The sequence below is a fragment of the Cavia porcellus genome, unplaced genomic scaffold, assembly GCF_034190915.1.
Source record: "Cavia porcellus strain 051 isolate PalLab524CR breed Dunkin Hartley unplaced genomic scaffold, mCavPor4.1 scaffold_27, whole genome shotgun sequence".
NCBI classification, from domain to species: domain Eukaryota; kingdom Metazoa; phylum Chordata; class Mammalia; order Rodentia; family Caviidae; genus Cavia; species Cavia porcellus.
This window is the reverse complement of record NW_026947510.1, coordinates 13,366,364-13,387,081: the sequence shown is the minus strand read 5'-3', so window position 1 is coordinate 13,387,081 and position 20,718 is coordinate 13,366,364. Positions and strand designations below refer to the sequence as shown.

The following is a 20,718-nucleotide window of genomic DNA, read 5'->3' as shown; positions in this document are numbered from 1 at the left end:
CTGAATTACGAAAAGAACAAATCACCCTTTAAATTAAATTTGCCTCAGCAAGGTATAATTTGTTTTCACATTTCTCAAAGTTTTAAAAACATTTTTTGACATTTCAAAAGTTTACTAGATTTATTAACTGGATTTATTAGCTAGTATAACTACTGAGAAAACAAGATGCAAAATAATAAAACTAGACGAAGCATTGCTGTATCTTTCCACTATAACGCCATAATAATTTCATTTAGGGAAAGATTAAACCATTATTGTAGTCTGGGAGTAGAGCTCAGTGGTTGAATACTTGTCTAGCATATTAAGACTTTGAGACTGATACTTGGAACTACAAAAAACAAAAAAATAAAAACAAATAAAACATGATTTTCTCATAGGTAATTCTCAATTATACTTAGTATGACCTATCTTCATCTTATAAAGTAATGTAACTTTTCCCAATCACAAGTAACATAGTTTCAAGCATTCATTTAAAAATACAGCAAAAAAGTACAAAGGGAAAAGTAAATATAATTTATATTTTAAGTTCTCAGATACATACTGTATTTTATGTGTTCTTTCAGGCTGTATGGATTGATATCTTTGTTAGATAAGAAGCATGTTAAATTCGGTTCATTTACATATTATTTTCTATCATTTAGCAATTTGTGCTTGTATTATTTATTCCCCTGTTGGTGAAACCTTTCATAATTATCAACAAACTATGAATGTTGTCTACTTATAATTTTTCAATGGAAGAAATATCTATTCAGATATTCTTAACATTTTCTATCATAGTATCACAAATCACAGGGGACAGGGAGAGTATTTGTACTAGCACTAAAAGATCAAAATCTCTTTACAGCTATTTGATCTACCTGTAGTATTCCACTATAGTATACTTGTGCTTACTTCAAATGTCACATAATGTGCTACTGAAGTTTTCTCCCCAAACCTTCAAACAAATCCAATGTTGTTTTATTACATTTATTAAATTACATTGCATAGTCTCTGGCACATCATTATGGGACTATGACCCTACCTTGGGAAGCACTGGTTAAACTTAATGATTTTCTGGAAACATTTGGCTGAAACAACAAAGAAGGCATGCTAGGGGCTGTGGATTTAGCTCAGCGGCATAAGCGCCTGCCTTGCAAGCAGGCAGTCGTGAGTTCGATCCCTGGTACCGATAAAAAAAAAAAAAAAAAGAAGGCATGCTATAGAAACTATACCCTGAGACTGTGGACTTTCCATGAGGCACTTGGGGTTCTGAGATGCACATTTATCACATAAAGTGACAAAGAGGAGACAGTTGAAAGTCTTGGTAGATTTTAAATCATCCTTGAGATTAAAGTCAGTTCTATTAGAACTGAGAAAAGAATCAGTTAATACTCAAAGCTATTATCACTGTTAACACGATCAATTACAACTGTATTATGAGTTTCAGTAACTGTAACTTTTCAAGGCAAATTTCTTAGTCCCTGTACTAAGCTTTGGAGATGAAGTATACAAGTTTCTTGAGAAGCCCAGAAATTAATATATATATATATATATATATATATATATATATATATATATTCATATTCATTCTTAGCTCTTGCCTTACACATTTTTGTGTGAGAAAGTCTCAGAAAACTTTTATGTAACCACATCTAGGGCGAGTTGAGAAAAGAAACTACCAAGAACACATATTTAGTGTTGGGAAAGGGGAGGGTTTATTCCCTGAGACAAATGGTGACAAAAAGAGTTTCAAATTGGAAGTGTAAGGAAGAAAACTGAAAGATTTTATTTCAAAACAGCTCTTATCCTATGTAAAGCGACAAGAGTATCAGCAGAATGAAGAAGGACCAGAAGAAACAAGAGGTTCTAGCACTGCTGGAGAGAAGCAGGAGAATGAGAACCAATGTGTCTGGGACTCCGGCTAGGGGGACACACCAGTGCTTCGGGTGGTCCCAGTATTCTAGGACAGAAACAGTTTTTTAAAAATCTAGGGTCATTAAACCATAACTCAAAGATGAATATAGCCATTATTACTTTATGTGGACTGAATGATGGTGTTTATTACAGGAGTGACTGAAAAATGAATGCTAACATATGCAGTGGATTTAGCACAAAACCTGACATGTAATATTCAAATTTATGTTGAAATGATAGAAAAATTGATATAGCAGAATCCATAGTGCTACTTTAGGATGAAAGTGAGGCAGTAATCACTCAAGCTGACATTAAGGGGAAAGTAGTAGGAGACTGTTTTATGGGGAAGAAACAATGAGGAAGAACTGAGAATCTAAAATTTCTTTTCTTTTTAAAAATTATTTTAAAGAGATTAAGACAAAAGAGGACAGAACAAAGTAGTTCAGAAGAGAACAATGTAACCAACACAGCATTTCCAATACGACAACTGGATACTAACAGTAGTTACCATAATGTCTCTTTCTTTGACATAGTTGAGAAGACCTTCACATACAATAGTATCAAACATAACAAAATATAAAACCATTCAACAGAATGAAAGTATTACAGGGCATCCAGAACCAAATAACAGAGGATGAACAATGGCCACTTTATTATCTCATTTTCCATAAAAAACTTGCTTATATTATCACACATATTAAAATCCAGTAAGATACAACATGACAGAACCAAAGGAAACAGAAGAACTTCAAAGCAAGATGATATTAAATCAGCAATGGCTGATATGTTTTGTTTTCTTCAAAATAACTGTTTATACCAGCACACATAATAAAATCACACAGAACAGAATAAAAGCATTCCAACTAATGAATGAAAACATTATAAAACTTCAAAGCAATGGAATGGTAAATCATGATTATCACAAAATCTTGTGTACTCTTACCATTTCTTACACTAGGGAGACTATATGGTATTTATACATGTGAGTTTGATTTATTTCGCTTATGAGTATGGTCTCAAGTAGCATCCACTTATTTATAAATATCTGATTGTGATCATTCGTTATACCTGAGTAGTACTCCATTGTATAAAAATATCACAGCTTTAGGCAGAGAGAGAAAATGGCGGCGTGCTAGGGGATCGAGCGAAGAATCTCTCCAGAGAATTCAAACTCAAAGCTAAAAAAAAAAAGACAGCATGGAGAGGACCAGACAAATCCATAGCGATTCTTATCAACCAAGACAGTACAGCTGGAGGATTTAAAGTCGTGCTGAGACCAGAGGCTGCAAATCCCGCGCCCTTAAATCAACGAACAGACTCGTGGACCCAACACGAAAAGCTGAGTTGCTTTTGGGGACTGCGGAAACTGAGACCCAGATCGAGACTCCAGGCAGCAGCCAGTTCTGCACCGCTGCACCAGAGCAGATGTACAGAGCTCTGGCGTTTCGAATCTAAACGGTGCACAGAAATCTGACCAGTCAGCGCTGAGCCGCGAGGTGGGGAAAAGTGGACGGCTTGGTGTGTGGCGGTCCCGGAGCGGGGACTTGCACCGGACTCTGGTGAGTATAGAAAACCCTGCGGCGGCTGGGTTTGGCCAGAGAACAGCTGGCCCGCCACCACGGGGAAATCAATAACACAGAATCTGGTGCAGACATATTAGCCTGGCGGCAGAAATCGCAGCTTGGTGACATCACCAGGACCCCCTGTAGGGAGGGCTGGTGGGAGACATCTTGAGTCCTGGCAGAGTCTGATTGCTTGCTGGCTTCAGCTCCGCACGGAGAACTTAGTGGGAGCCATCTTGGTTTTGGGCAGATCTGCTTTTCTAGAGCTCCTATCACAGAGAGGTTTGGAAGAGAACAGCTGGGACCTGGGCAGAATCCTGTGCCATTACCCAGCTGCTTCTGATTCAGGGAGAACTGGCAGGAGCTGTTGGGGCTAGATCAGGCCTCTGCTTGGGGCCCAATGGGCAGATGCAGAATGGTCACAACTCAGTGACAACCACAAAGTACAGCCTAATTTATGAACTAACTGACACAGAGGCTAGAGACTAGACTGTACCGCCCCTGCATCCCAGCCTACCCCAGATAACAGCAAATTGGGGAGGACAGCAAAAACTCAAGCCGGCACGCTTCTGAAAGGCCCTAAGCAATTCGGAGAGGGCCAGAGAACTCCAGGACAGTCTGAAAGAAACCAGAAACATGACAAGAGATAAAAATAAAAAAAAATCTCCAGCTGTTCAACAGGAGAAATTAAACCCAAGAGAACTAAACACTGAAGAGAACAAGCACAGTAAACATCCATTGCTCGACTCAGCATCAGCCGAAATTAAAAAGTATTTACATGATCTCATAGAGGAATTTAAAGATGTACTCCTGATCCAAGTGAGGCAAGATATAAAGAGATTAATTAAAGAAATGACAAGCCCTGCCCAAGAGAACACAGATGGAAGAACTGAGGAAATCAGAAAAGAAAGAGAAGCATCTGAAGAATTTAAGCATAACTTAGAATACATGAAACAGATCCAAAGAGAAAATCAGGAAATTAAAAACTCCATTGAATATTGGCAAAATGCCTTGACAGAAACTAAAGACAACCTTCTGAAACTTGAAGAGAGATTTAGGGCTTATGAACGTGAAAGAAAAAGCCTCTTAAAAATAACAAGGAACCAGAAAGAAGCAATTCTAAAACTGGAAGATGATAAAAAGATGCATAACCTAAGAATAAAGAATGTGAGTGAGGAAGCAGGAACATCCAAAAATGAAATACAAAAAATATTCACAGAGATATTAAAGCAAAATTTCCCATGTATAGCAAAAAGAAATGATATCCAGATAAAAGAAGCATACAGAACGCCAGCTACCTACAACCAAAACAGATCTACGCCTAGGCATATAATAATCGAGATCCCAGAAATCCACCAAAAAAACAGAATATTAAAAGTAGCCAGAGAAAAGATGCAGGTTACCTATAACGGGAAATCTATCAAAATAACGGCAGACTTATCAACACAAACTCTTAAGTCAAGAAGGGAGTGGGGAGAAATATTCCAAGTCCTGAAGGAAAAAAATATGCAACCTAAGCTCATATATCCATCAAAACTCTCTCTAAAAATTAATGAAGAAATAAGATACTTTCAAGACAAGGAGGAACTGTGGGAGTTCGTGGCCACCAATCCAACCCTACAGAGAGCGCTGAAGGACATTACAGAGAAAGAGAGGAAGAAATATCAGGATTACAGCTACAGTGGCAGAGAGACCTCAGTGTACGGGGCAGACCATGGAATGAGGGAATAAGGTGGACAAATTATAGCAGAAAAGTGGAGTAGCAGACATGAGGCAGAGACGGTAAGCTAGTCTTTGGTAGAGACAGCTCTGAAACTATATTTAAAAAAAAAAAAAAAAGCAGAGGTCATTGCTAATGGTGTATAACGATTTAAAAGACACAGTAGTCCTAGTGCCATATTTAGATTGAATTAAATTTGTTCTGGTCTGTCTACTCATATCAGATTTGAAGACACAGACCTCTAGAACCAAAAATAGCAGGTTATACCATGGTAACCATCCTTACTTTCCTATTGACTTAAGCTGAAACCCTGTATTACTTACATTGTCTTACTATGACTGATCTTAATTGTATCTGAATCATAAGACTATTGGTTGGCCTTGACTGATCCTATTTGAAATCCGTATGCGTGTTAGAATCAACCCTAAAAGTAGAGGAAACTACTCTGAGCATGACAGGATGTAAAGGATATCCATACTGGTATGAATCAGTAACAGTTCTCAAATACTACAATGCAGTCAAAGATAAGTTTTTATAAAAATAGGTGATAGTATATTTAACTATAATAAGCCAGTGTTGTCGACAAATCTATTGAAAATAACAAGAGAAAACATAGTAGCTACGGAAGATCATTTATATTATAGTTTTGTAAGTCTTATCCATTGCATGTTTATCTAGGAAATTGTTTCGCTGTCTTGTTATGAATTGGTTTTCCCTATAATACAGAAAGGATAGGAACAAATACTCTGAGGAAGAGACCTGAAAAACCCGAGGCTTATTTTGTAGCATTATAATATAAATTCTAGCAACCTATTGCTTGCTGATTAAAATGACTCTGGACTGGTTTCTTCAGCTCAACTTCAGCATATGCAGAGATGGGGACGGCTATCACAAAGAGAATGAGAGATGCGATGGTAGTTGGAAATGTCTTCCCTAATTTGGAACTTGAGGACCTAAAAAGACTCCATCATCCTGTAATGATTTGATTAGTTCTATAATATGCAATAAGTATAGAAAGTGGGTGAAGTTAGGGACAACTATCTGTAAGAAGCTAGAGACAGTTAGATAAGGTAGATCTCCAGTGGACTTGCTTTGAAATCTGTATTTCTTTAAATAGTTTTTTATTTTTTTTTTAAATGTTCTGTTCTGTTTTGATATGGTTAACCTTATCCTCTTAGAGATGTAAAACAAATAGGTGGGACTGATAATCATATTACGGAGCTTTTGTTCGGCCATAGAGCAGAATGGTTTGTAGGGTCACTTTTTTGAATGTCATTCTAAATACTTTAATTCTATAACCTAAACAGCCATTTCGAAGAAGACAATTTGTAACTTATCAACTGGCAATTTATTACCTTTTGTTTGTCTGTAATTTAGTATTATTTTTCTACCCTTTTATTCTTTAATCTCCATGTATTTTTTTTTATATTTTTTTTTTCGTTTCCTTTTCTTTAAATAAAAAAACAAAACAAAACAAAAAAAAAATATCACAGCTTTATCCATTACTCAGTTGGTGGACATTAAGGTTATTCCCAAGATCTGGCTATTACAAATCATGCTGCTATAAGCATGGCTGCACATATATCACCGTGATATGATGTTTTTAGTTCTTCTGGGAATATGCCTAGATGTGGAACAGCTGGACCAAAAGGGACTTCTAATCCCAGGTTTTTGAGAAATCTCCAAACTGACCTCCACAGTGGTTGCACCAATCTACACTCCCACCAACAGGATAGGAGAGTTCCTTTTTCCCCACAGCCTCTCCAGCATTTGTTGTTGTTGGTTTTCTTGATCCTGGCCATTCTTTCAGGAGTGAGATGGAATCTCAGTGTGGTTTTAATTTGCATTTCTCTAATGACTAATGATGATGAACATTTTTTCATGTATTTATTTGCCATTTGTATTTCTTCATCTGAGAATTGTGTATTCATCTTGGATGCCCATTTTTGGATTGGATCTTTGAATTTCAGGGATCTGATTTTTTTAATACTTTATATGTTTTAGACAGGCGTGCTTTGTCTGAGGGACAGTTCCTAAGATTTTTTCCAAGTTTGTGGGTTTTATTTTCACTGTGCTACGGATTTCTTTCTACAGGAAGAAACTCTTAATTAAGACATAATCCCAGCTATTGATCCTGGAAAGTATTTCCTGTAAGTTTGATTCCTATCCATTCTCTACCTACCCCTATGTCTTCAAGGTTTTTACCCAATTTGTCTTCCAATAGATTTAGTCTTTCTGTTTTAATATTCAGATCTTTAATCCATTTAGATTTTAATTTAGTACATGGTGATAGGCATGGGTCTAGTTTTAGTTTTCAGCATATAGATAGCCAGTTTTTCCAGCACTATTAAGAGATTGTCATTCTTCCAGTAAACATGTTTGGCCCCTTTATCAAAGATAAGGTGGTTGAGTGTGTTTGTATTTGTGGATGTATCTGCTAATCTATTCCATTGATCTTCGGCTCTGTTTTTATTCCATTACCATGTTGATTTTACTACAGTTGTTTTGTAGTATAATTTCATGTCAGGGATTGTGATGCCTCCTGCCTTGCCTTTGCTGCTTAGAATTGCCTTTGCTATTGTAGGTCTATTCTGGTTCCAGATGAATTTTAGAAGTGACTTCTCTACTTCTATGAGGTGTGTTGATGGTATTTTTTTTGGGATTGCATGGAATCTGTATAAGAGTTTTGGAAGAATGCCCATTTTCACAATATTTATTCTTCCTATCCTTGAGCAAGGGATGTCTTTCCATTTTCTGAGATCATCTTTGATTTCTTTTTTCAGAGCATTATTATTTTCCCTGTATAGATCTTTTACTTCTTTCATGAGATTAATTCCTAAGTATTTCATTTTTTTGGATGCTAGTGTGAAGAGTATGGCTTCTCTTATTTCTCTCTAAGTGATTTTGCTGTTAGTGTATAACAATGTTATTGATTTTTGAGTATTTACTTTATATCCAGCTACATTGCTGAATTTATTTATTATATCTAGGATTCTTTCAATGGAGTTTTCGGGGTCTTCTATGTAGAGTATCATGTCATCTGCAAATAATGATAATTTAACTTCTTCCTTTCTTATCTTTACTCCTTTTATTTCTCTGTCTTGTCTAATTTCTCTGGCTACTGTTTCCATTACTATGTTGAATAGGAGTGGTGATAAGAGACATCCTTGTCTTGTTCATGATTTTAAGGTAAAGGCTTTCAGTTTTTGGCCATGTAATATCACTGGCTATTGGTTTGTCATAGATGGCCTTTATCATATTGAGGTAAAGATGATCTATTCTAATTTTCTGTAACTTTCTTATCATGAATGAGTGTTAGACCTTATCAAAAGCCTTTTCTGCATCTACAGAAATGATCATGTGAATTTTACTTTTGGCTCTATTGATATGGTGGATTACATTTATTGATATGCATATGTTGAACCATTCCTGCATGCCTGGGATGAATCCCACTTGGTAATGGTGTATAATTTTCTTAATGATTTGCTGCATCCTATTTGCCAATATTTTATTGAGAAATTTTGCATCTGTGTTCATTAGGGAGATTGATCTACAGTTCTTTTCTTTAGTTGAGTCTTTCTCAGGTTTTGGTACTAGAGTAATATTTGCTTCCAGGAATGTTTTAGGAAGAATTGCCTTCCTGTTGATTTCATTGAAGAGTCTGAAGAATGTCGGCATTAAGTTTTCTTTGTATTTTTTGTAAAATTCCACAATGAATCCGTCTGGGCCTGGGCTCTTCTTTGTAGGTAAGAACTTAATTACATTTTCAATTTCATTAGTAGAAATTGGGTTATTCAGCAGTTTTACATCTTTTGACCCAGCTTTGGTAGTTCATGTTTCTAGGAATCTGTCCATTTCTTCTGTGTTACCAAACCTATGAGACTAGAGGTTTTGAAACACGTGTTGATGATCTTCTGTATTTCAGAGTCTGTAGTGATTTCAGCTTTTCCATTCCTTATTGAATAAATTTGAGTTTTGTCTTTCCTTTTTTAAAAATAAGGTTGGCTAGGAACTTATCAACTTTATTCTTTCAAACAACCAACTCTTTGTTTCATTGATTCTTTGGATTGTTTTCTGAGTCTCTATTGCTTTAATTTCTGCTCTGATTTTTATAATTCCTCCCTTTTTTTGGCTTTGGGCTTGACTTGCTCTTCTTTTTCTAGATGTTTGAGGTGTAGCATCAAGTTGGGTTTTTTTTTGCTCATTCTGTTTTCCTGATATGGGAACTCAGTGTAATAAATTTTCCTCTGAGTACTGATTTCATTGCATCCCACAGATTCTGATAAGTTGTATTTGTATTTGTTGTAGGTACTGTTTAATTTCTTCTTTAATTTTCCCTATGGCCCACTGATTGTTCAAGAGTGTGTTATTCAATTTCTATGTGTTTGTGGGGTTTTTGCAGTTTCTTTTATCATTAATTTCTAGTTTCATGCCGTTGTGATCCAAGAACATGCATGTGATAATTTCAGTTCTTTTGCACTTACTTAAATATGTTTTGTGGGCTAGAAAATGTCTATTTTAGAGATTGTCCCATGTACTGCTGAGAAGAATGTGTATTCTAATGTTGTTGCATTAAACACTCTGTATACATCTATCAAGTCCATTTGTTCACAGGTGTGATTTAGTTCTGTTATTTCTTTGTTGATTTTCTGTCTGGTTGATCTGTCCCTTGGAGTCAATGGTCTGTGAAGGTCTCCTTTTATAATTGTGTTATTGCTAATTTGTTTTTTCATTTCTATTAATGCTTGCTTTATATAACTGGGAGCTCTGGAATTTGGTGCATAATATTTAAGATTGTTATCTAAGTTTTCCCCTAACCAGTATGTAATGACCTTCTTTATCTCTTCTGATCATTCTTGGTCTGAAGTTCACATTGTCTACAAACAGAATAGCTACCCCCACTTTTTTTTTTGGGGGGGGTTCTGTTGCATGAAGTATTGTTTTCCATACTTTGACTTTCAGTCTGTGAGTACTTTTTTGGGTTAGATAGGTTTCTTGTAAATAGCATATAGTTGGATGTTGTTTCTTGATCCTTTCTGCCAGTCTGTTTCTTTTAATTGGTGAATTGAGACCATTTACATTAATGGTTATAACTGTTATATATTGGTTTATTGTGACACGCTGTCTTTCTGCTGTTGTATCTTTACCTTTCCATTCTGTTTAACTGTCTGCCTTGCTTAGTGTTTTTTTCTATATGTATCTAGAACATCTTTCAGTATTCTTTGCAGGGTTAGTTTGGTGATCATGAAGCTCTTCAGCTATTCTTGTCATGGAAGTATCTTATTTCTCCATCCATTTTGAAGGGCAGTTTTTCAGGGAACACCAGTCTGGGTTGGAAGTCGTTTTCCTTTAGTATCTGAAATACTTCGTTCCATACTCTTCTTGACTTCATTGTTTGTGTTCACAAGTATGCTGTGATTCTGATAGCTTTTCTTTTATAGGCGATATGTCTTTTCTCTCTAATGGTTTTAATATTCTGTTCTTATGTTGGATGGTGATTTTTATACACCTGGGTTAATTTTATTTTAGTTATGGTCATTTAGAGTTCTATATGCTTCACTAATTTGCATGTCAATTTCCATTCTCATGTTTGGAAAATTTTCAGCTATTATTTCTGTAAATAGCCTCTTGATATCATTTGTGTTGTCCCCTTCTTTTTCATTTATCCCTATCAATCTTAAGTTGTCTTTGTATCATCTTGCAGCTGTTGAATTGTTATTTCCTGATTCCTTGTTATTTTTAAAAGATCTTTCCTTTCCTGTTCACTAGCTGTAATTTTGTCTTCAAGGTATGAAATTCTATCTTCACTTTTCTTGAGGTGGTTTAGACAACTTTCAATGTAGGTTTTGATTTCCTGTATATCTCTTTGAATCTGCTTCATGTATTCTATTTGTTTCTTATATTGTTCATTCAGGGATTCTATCTTTTTGCTTTGTTCCTCTAATTTTTTGACTGTGTCTTCTTTAGATGTGTTCAGCATTTCTCTCATTACTTCTATCATTTCTTCTTTTACCTAGGAGATTATTTCTAGTTTGAATTCCTTTGTAGCATCTTGGTGTTGCTTTTTATTTCAGTTGTTATTATTTCAGTAATTTCATGTTTATTGTTTATATTTTATCCTATGTACATGCCTCCTAGGCTTTCTTGGGATGGGCTGGCAGTTTGATATTGCATTTTGGTCTTTGCCTTGTCATTTTCCTATATTTCCATGTTTCAAGTAATGTTCCAAAGCTTTCCTTAGGCTTGTTGGAAATCATCTCCTATGTTCTTGGCTCCTGGGACTGAATGGAAGTTGCTGAGCGTAGTCCAATCAGGCCCACAGGACCTCCTGTGCCACCTCCAGTGTTCCTGGAAGCTGGGCAGGCTCCTAACCACTGTGGATGATGGTCCAAAGCTCTCCAAGGGCTAGCGCCGACCTGTTGGAAGTCACCTCGTATGCCCTCAGCTCCCCTGATTGAATGAAGGTCACTGGGCCTGGTCTAGTTGGGCCATGAAACCTCCAGAGCCTAGTCCAGTCTGTCTGGAAGCTGGGCGGGCATTTCACCGTTGAGAGCAATGATCTTAAACTCTCCCAAGGCCTGCGCTGGTGTCTTGGAAATTCAAGATTTCTTTTCTTATTAAAGTTATTACAAGCTTGGAGAAAAAATCAAGAATACTACTAGGCAAGGTGATGGGTACCTGCCACTCAACTACTTGGGAGACTGAAGCCATGCTTGGGCAATTTATTGAAATTCTGTCACAAAATAAGACAAAAAGGCTCAGGGGCGTAGTTCACTAGTAGAACACCTGCGTGGCTTGGTTCTAATATCACTTCCACACATACACACATGAAAGAAATAGATAAGCTAATGATTACATAAGAATTTTAACCCTAAGATTTCAGGAGGGATGGTCAGATCCTGAAAGTACCTAAGGGTGTGGGACATTAAAAGGAATGTTAAAGAAATTAAGAAGAAATGAGACAGTCAGTTTTGTATATAAACTATGTCACTTAGAAGTAGAAACTGCCCAGTATTTAGCATCCAAGAAAAACAAGAAGGTTAAGAACTCAGAAATGTGGCCATAAAGAAAAACAAACTTTTGAGGAAGATAATAAGGGCATTTAATTTAAAGAAAGCATTGAGTAGATAAAAAGACAATACTATTTAATATCTAAAACTTTAATACTTGAAGAAATTCAAGATTAAATTAAAAGTGAGTTTTTCAAGAAGAGGTTCATGACAGGATTTTTATTTTCTTTTAAAAAGGTAATGAGCAGACGAGATCGGGTGCATTCAGGGTGGTATGGCCGTAGACTAATTTTATTATAACTGATGATATAGGCAATTCTTTTTAAGATAGCAAGAGGCAGTATGGTAACCATTGTTGATCACCTAGTATTTTGTTTTTACATTATCTATTATGTCCATCCTTTTGATTTGACTGACTCTGTTCTGTTATGTCACATTTGGTTTTACTCTCTTCAAAAAAAAGTAGTAAGAACTGTGGGAGTAATAAAACCCAAAATGTGTAATTGTCATTGTACTAAAGAAAGGAAAAGAAAGGGCTCTAAAGGATATAACTGTATATATATTTAAGTGTATAAGATAGATAACCATATTACTGAGTTTTGTTGGATCATTGAACAAAACTGTTTCCAGTCTCACTGTTTGAAAGTCCACTTTATATGTTTTAATTTTGTAACTTGAACAGCTATTTGTAAGATAATAATATGTAATCTATTAACCAGTGATTTCCTACTGTGTATTTTTTCTGAAATTCTGTGTAACTTGTACCCTTTTTCTGTGTTTTTTTTCTTTTTTTCCTTAAATAAAAAAAAAAAAAAAAGGTAATGAGCATTGTAGATTATTCAATAGAACCAAAAGAAAAATGAAATGGTCCAGTGAAGGGGAAATGTTAACATGAGTGTAGAAAACGGCCTCGGGGGGTGACAGAACACCAGCATGGATTTCACCTTGAGCAAAACTGGTGAACCTGTGCAATCAGAAAACTAGGCAATAAACGCATATTAATGGAAATAACATTTCCATTTCCTTGGGGTTTCTTAACTTTAGTGTAAAGCTGTTTTGTTGCCTGAGGACAAAAAAAAAATTCACAGCGAAGTTTATGGGCAGAAAATTTTAAGCTTTACCACCTAAACTTCTGCAATGTGTGAGGAGGATTAGATTTGGAATTAAATGTAATTCTGCTGAATTTCCCAATTATTCTACAATTAGGTATAAGAATAATATGTATTCCCATTTCCCATGTTCCAAGGGAGTTACTTACCACCAGAAACACACTCTGGTGTGAAAGAGATGTCATCAAGGGCAATGAAGATATCCTCATTTCCACCCAGATCAGCTTCAAATGCTACTTTAAATGGACTGTTACTGGAGAGAGATGCAAGCCCATATGTCCATCCAGTTCTTCTATTTCCAATCTCTGACCATACTAGGATGTCTAGCCCTGATTCCTCAATGATATACACCTAAAAATAGAAATAACCAGAGAGAGCCTCTTGTGATTAAATGTTAGAATTATTTGGATACATAGAAGATTGAGGTGAAAGATCGATACGTTAACTATTATATTTTCTATCTAAAGAATTTGGGGTTTACAAAGTCAACCAAAGCATGTCGTATTCCTTTGGTGCTGTCACACTTACCTATATGCATTAACTGGACATGATAAAAACTGTAACTTTCTTAAGCATCTAAAATGTTAGAGGAGACATATAGGTACACGTTTTGACTGTTAAGAAACTTTTTTTTTTTGGAATTACTCAAAAAAAAAAAAAGAGAACCCTCAGAATAAATACATATGAGAATATGCAAATCATTTAAAAATCAAAATAATGTACAGAAGATATTTAACATTTTGACGAGAAGAGGTTAAAATAAGATCAGTATTTAGCACTAAAATACAAGGACTATCAAATGCAGCCAAGAAGTAGTAAATTATAGGGAGAGTTAGCTTTGAAACCAACAACCATGATAAATTCTAATATTTTTAAAAATTTTTTTGTCTTTTTCCTTTCCCTTTTTTATCGGTGCCGAATATCGAACTCACGACTGCCTGCTTGCAAGGCAGGTGTTTATGCCGCTGAGCTGACTCCCAAGCCCCTAAATTCTAATATTTTAAGAGGGAAAGGAATTTATAAGAAATGTGATTTTCTACAGTTGCTCTGAAAATACTCATTTCAACAATAAAGATGCAAGGTTAAAAAGTTTGGGTTTGTATTTTAATTCTAGAAACTAAACTTTCAGTTTAGTTTTAAGCAAGTTAAGCAATAGCTCTACACTAAGCTATGATCACAGTTCAAAATGCTTTTCTACATTCTTTCTTTACTTAAATTTCAATTATCTTACTCAGTTGCTGAAGCTAGATATGTTGAAATATTGTCTATGCATATTCAGCTGTAATGTTCATCAGAAATATATTCATGATTTTTAACATGATAAAAATAAAACTAAGAAACAGCAAAAACACATGAATAGTAATTTTCTTGAATCGCAGTATATTTTAGCTAATGAATATATTTCCTAATGAAAATTATTACTTTCTCATTTTTTTGAGTTTCAAAATTTATCTACAGAAAAAGGATTCCAAATGTTTACTATCAGAAGAAGTGAAGTCACTCATCCTACTACGAAGATGAAATTAAACTGACATTCAGAAATATTATCAAGAATCACCAAATATTTCAGAGCATGAAATTAAACATGTTGCTAGTGGCCACCAGTATAAAAGGTTGAAGACTGAGTCAGAAATCCAATTGTTAATAAAAGTTAAACAAAACAACAACAGCAAAAAAAAAAAAAAAAAATCAAGATTGTTAGATTATAACAGAAAATTGAAAAAATTTGCTCAGTTTGGAATCCAGAAATGAGAGATTTTCATATACTACAATCAAACTAGATATTTTGGAAAAGCAGACATTTCCAAAGCAGAATTTGCTTTTTTATTACGATACTCCATTTAGCGAAATAAACTAAGATACACAATGAACGAAGCTTGAGTCAGTTGACTATTCCAACACTCAGTATAATCACTCAACCATTCCAAAGAGTTCTTAGTTTCTGGGCTTGGTAGGGACATAGCCTTGAAATCCATGCAGCATTTAAAATTTTTTTTTTCTTAATATCTCATCCAAAAAAGATGTGAAGTTTCCAATTCAACTTGTTGGTAAAAGAAGGTCACTGCATAGAGTGAGCTCTGTTTTCTATGTAATTCCTTGTTTAATCAAACTGAATTGAAAAGCAATTGCTTTATTAGACCTATTTTGTAATTGTGGAAAAATAAGATCAGAAAAGAAAAATATGTGAAAATATAACCCCAAAGCTTTCTGGTTTCCATTAAACTTTGATATATATGTATTTTACTAATACATCTATTTTTGTAATTTTTATATTCCAATTGGCTCTCTGAATTCAGTTTTTTTTAACTCTTCAGTCAGTCCAAAATTTTCCTGCCAAATTCAATTTTTTCCATTCTCTTTTCAGCAAATGTCTCAAAATCCACCACGAACCACCCTGTCTCACTCCCACGAACATTAAACTCTGGTAAATATCAACATATCGTATCTCATTATGTGACCACAATTAATTCTGGTCACATTCACTAACTCATTATTTAGTTTAATGAAAGTTTTGACAACTTTATAGGTGTCTTTGTAAACCATCAATGTATTAAAGTGAACATTTACATGTTAGGTTCAAGATTTCTGTATCCACAGTGGTCAAGACAAAAGCTAAGAGTATTATTGAAGAACTCCACATTATAGTAATTCATTATGGCTAAAGGGAAATATGCAACAGGATTAAAAATTAAAATAAAATTTCTATCTCCCAACTGAAATAATATTCATTGTATTCAGAGGGTGATAAGGTGATAACTTTCAGCAAAAGTGAGTTTTTCACAAATCTAATATTTATTTTAGATTTATTTAGATTTATTTTAAATATTAAATATTTTAATATTTATTAAGTTTTAATATTTATTTTAGTAAGTTAAACATCTATTACTTTGTAAAACAAAATGGGTTAATTATATTGAAAAATAATTGCTTCTAACTTAAATTGTTATTCATTTTACTTTAATATATATTAATTTTATACATCATTAAAATTTTGCAAAACAATTCATGCTAGGGTAATAAGTTATTATTTAAAATAGCTTTCACAAAATTATACAGTAGGTGAATTTCTTTTGATATTTTAAATTTTGGTTGAGCAAAGACTTAGTAATATATTAATGGTCAATGTTACATATTATAAAGGAATGACTTTTTATCATGATTATCAATAAAACAGTTGGAATCAATGAATATATAAGGATACTACATTAAAATAAAATTTATACTATTATATAGTTAAAATTATAGTCAAAGATTATAATGAAAATGACTACTTATGAGACACGAAAAGCTTTAAGAGAGTTTGCTCAATTAAAACATAGAATAAAATTATAATGGCATCTAGATACAAATATTATAAGACTATCTACTTAAATGATATTTTTCTGACAAAGCTACTCCTATTTATTTAGAAATTACATTCTTTTGAAGAAAAGCATTCAATAGACATGAGGAAGTAACAGAGAATGAGAAAGCTAATGGCAATTTTAAGAATATTGGGAATATTCAAGTCCTGCTATTTCTGCAATTCCATGTGTCTAGGTTGCCTAGGTGAATGTTTAAAGAAACTGATTAGCAACTCTTCCTGAGTTTTTCTCCTGGTGCAATTCAGGCTCCAAGGGGCCTTCAAACTGAGGGGTCATTGGCAGCCATTTGGATGTTCTGAGGACCAGCTCTGGATATCAGACCACTTCATCCATTCCATTAGGTATTTAGCTCATTAAAGCCAGTGACTGAAAGGAATTAGTGAGGAAAATGTGACCTTCCCTGGCCCCAGCTGCTCTCAGCTTTTCTGCTAGGGATCTGCTCTTTAATCACGTCTGAGCATAAAGCAATGAACCAAAGCACTTCACTGAACCAAACCATTGCTTCATCTGCAGAAGCACATAGTTTCACATGAGTTTAATTTCAAACTACTCACATTTTAAGAAGAAAAAAAACATAAAGGGAAATTTCCCTCAGAGATTAGAAGTGTTAGAAGTGATGGGGTTTTAAACTAAGTTTATGAGGGGTAAAAATAACAATGCTTCCCAAATTAATGAAATTTAGCCCATACACATATTTTATGTAATATGAGCCTCCATGAATATATGGGTACAGGGTAAGACTATTCACTGCCCCCAAAAGCTGTGAAATTAGGGAAAAACAAAGTTAAACAAGTAACTAAATATATTTAACACAAACTTGCTCCATTTGATCCAGCATATAAGGGACTTAAAATCATTACTGTGGTGGTCACAACCAAAAACTAACTAAGCAAAATGAAAATCAAACATCTTCTGAGGTTTTTCAGAAAATTGAGACTGCAAAGAAAAATTATTGTACCTAAAATAGGAATGTTATGGTTTGGATTAACAATGTCTCCCAAAACTCCTGTGGAGATTTTAGAAGATGATTGGAATATGGTGTGCTAAACGTTATCAGTGGATTCATTCACTGGTGAATCCAACCACCGAGTGTGCTGGTAGAGGTGGGTGACAGTTGGAAGAGGAGGGTCGCTGCAGGCCTGACCTGGAAGGGTGAGCTTTTTCCCCAGCTCTTTACTTCTCTCTCTGCCTCCTGATCACTGTGATGTGAGCAGCTTTCCTCTACTGAGAGCCTTCCCTCATTCCATTTCTGCTCCTGTGCCTGCTTTTCAGTCACTGTGAGGACTGAAATCACAAGTCAAAACAAACTACTCCTCTTTTATGATGAGAGTGTTAGGTACCTTGTTCCAGCAAGCAGGAAAGTGGCTAAGACAGTAGACAAGGGATAGCACATTGCATCACAACCTTAGTAGAACAGAAAGTACAGGATGAGTACTCTCCCAGACACTAGTACAAGGGAAGAACAATCTCAGCTTGCTTGTAGGCCTACGTCACATGTAAAATTAAAAAAAGTTCTCAGAACAAATGATACAGAGAATCAAATATACATAAAGAAAAGAGCACTTGAGAAGAAATAAAGGCACACAAAATACTTTTTTATTTTTAATTAATCTAACATAATTTGATCAAAAATAATGACAATGTTTTCAGGTGTTTTAGTTTAGGAATATGTAAAATTCATGACAGTTTGGTATGAGGAGAAAAAAGGAGATTAGAGACACCCTATCAGAAGATACTTGCACCACAAACGAAGTCGGATAGTGTTGTTTGAGATTAGAGTGACAAATACATATTGAAAAGTCATGAAGAAATACCATAATGGTTTAAACAAAGTATAATTGATATGGTAATAGAGTACAAAATAGAATCATAAAATGGTCAATTAAAATAGTTAAAGCAAAAAAAAAAAATGAACAGAGGACAAAAAAGAGAGACAGTAAAAGGAAAAAAGGCAGCAAATATGTTAATCCGAATATGGACAATCACTCTAAATGCAAGTATGTCAATTAAAAGAAGATATTTTCAGAGTGGATACAAAAATAAGACCTAGCCATATGCTGTATAGAAAAATATCCAAATTAATTTTTTAATATGATTATAAATTTAAAGTAACTAGATCGAGAAAGTTATACTATGCTAATACTAACTGAAAGAAATCTGGGAAACCTGTATTAATGCTAGATAAAAAACAATTTAGAAAAAGGAGAATTATGAAGAGAAAAGAGAGTATGTGTTCTAGTCTGAAAGCTTTTGTCCTTCTCTAAATTCCCGTGTTGAAACATAGCCCCTAAGGCGATGATGTTAAGAGGTGATGAGATCTTTGGGAGGTGACAAGGTCCACGGGCGCTTCTCTCATCAGAGTGACGAGTCCCTGCAGTACAGGGCTCTGAAAGGGTTTATTCAATACTTTTGTTTTTTCAGGACACTGCTACAAATCTACTGTTTACAAATTATCCAATGTTAGGTACTTTATTATTCCAGGCACAATGGACTGAGACAGCATTATATGATCATATACTGGTCTATTTTCCAAAATGACATAATAATCCTTAAGGTATGTGAACCTAATAGTAAAGTATCAAAAATACCATAAAAAAACTCATAGGTAGTAAAGAGAAACAAATGAATCTACTATCTCAGATGCAGACTTTGACATGTCTTTACCAGTAATTGATTAGAGAAGGTAGCCAATCAGAGTTGAACTGAATAGCATTTATTGACCAGATCTAATTTACATTAGTAGAATACTTCATCCAAAAAAAGCAAAAAAGCACTTTCTTCTCATGATCCTACATAATGATTACCATGTATGTGTGCTTAGGGCTAAGTAGAATATAAGTATAATCAGTAACAGAAAGATAGCTGAAAACTCTCCAAATATTTTGAAGTTTTTCAACACATTTTGCATGGATCTGCACATAAGAACAGCACATGTATTCTCAGAAACGTATGAGAAAAAACTTTTCAGGAGAACTTGAAAGATATGTCAGAATAAATGAAAATGTACTATCTAAAGTCTGTAGGGTAAAGTCAGATTGTGCTGGGGGTAATTTTTAATAGTGAATTTATATAAGTAAAAAGTAAGAATGAGCTAATCTAAGCTAGTTCTTTAAAAAATAATAAATTTACTGCATCTTAACCAAGTTACCTAAAGAGAACAAAAAGATGACACAGATCATTAATATAAGAAATAAAAGAGAATCTTTTCCTACTAATTCTATAAATAATAGAATGACAGTGACAGATTATTTTAACAAATCTCAGTCATATATTTTATAACCTAGATATCACATATCAAGTTCCTGAACCACACAGTACTAAAACATTATGGAGGAAAATAAATAATATTAATACAATGTTTAGTAAACATTGTATCAATGTTTATCAATGTCAATCAATTATGAATAAACTTCCAAATCAATACTAAAACAGAGATTAATAGAAATTTAAAACTGCAGACAATATCTTCCCTGAACATAGTTGAAAGTCATAAAAAATTAACAAATAAAATCTAACATTGAATAAAAATAATTATATACCATAAGCAAGTGAGACGTATTCCCACTATTAATGTAATGATTCATGTTAACATGCTTTATCTGAAAAATTCTGTGATTGTATCAACACAAATGAAAAAGAATATAATGAAAACCAACACTCATTCTTAAAAACACCTGCTAGGGAGCTGAGAGTAGGATGGAACTTCTTCCACGTCATAAAAACCTGTACAAGGAAGCTACAGTTGACATCACTATCAGTGCTGAGACACTGAACAATTTTCACATTAAAATCAAGAGCACAGATGTCTGCTCTCATCATGTCTACTCAACATTACACTGGAAAGTTGAACTTAAATTAAAAAGTTCTGTTGCATGAAAGTCAGCGGAGAAGAGATGACAAGGCAGAGGTTGGAAAAAAGTTTAAAATACATTTCTGATATAAGATTTGTATCTAAAATATACAAATAACTTAAAATTCAAATAAAAATAATAACCCAATTTTAAAAGATGGAAAAAAAAACCCTGAGAATATATTCAAATGACAAGTGAGCACAGGAAA

At 34.3% G+C, this 20,718-nt stretch overlaps 1 protein-coding gene across 1 annotated transcript in view; it reads right to left on the bottom strand.

Moving 5' to 3' along the window:
• The window catches only part of Malrd1 (MAM and LDL receptor class A domain containing 1), a 647,937-nt gene that overhangs the window by 128,003 nt on the left and 499,216 nt on the right, over nt 1-20,718 (bottom strand). Inside the window, exon 33 of the mRNA XM_063237894.1 lies at nt 13,444-13,645. Within this exon, the coding sequence (XP_063093964.1) occupies nt 13,444-13,645 (202 nt within the window). The remainder of the gene's footprint in view (nt 1-13,443; nt 13,646-20,718) is intronic.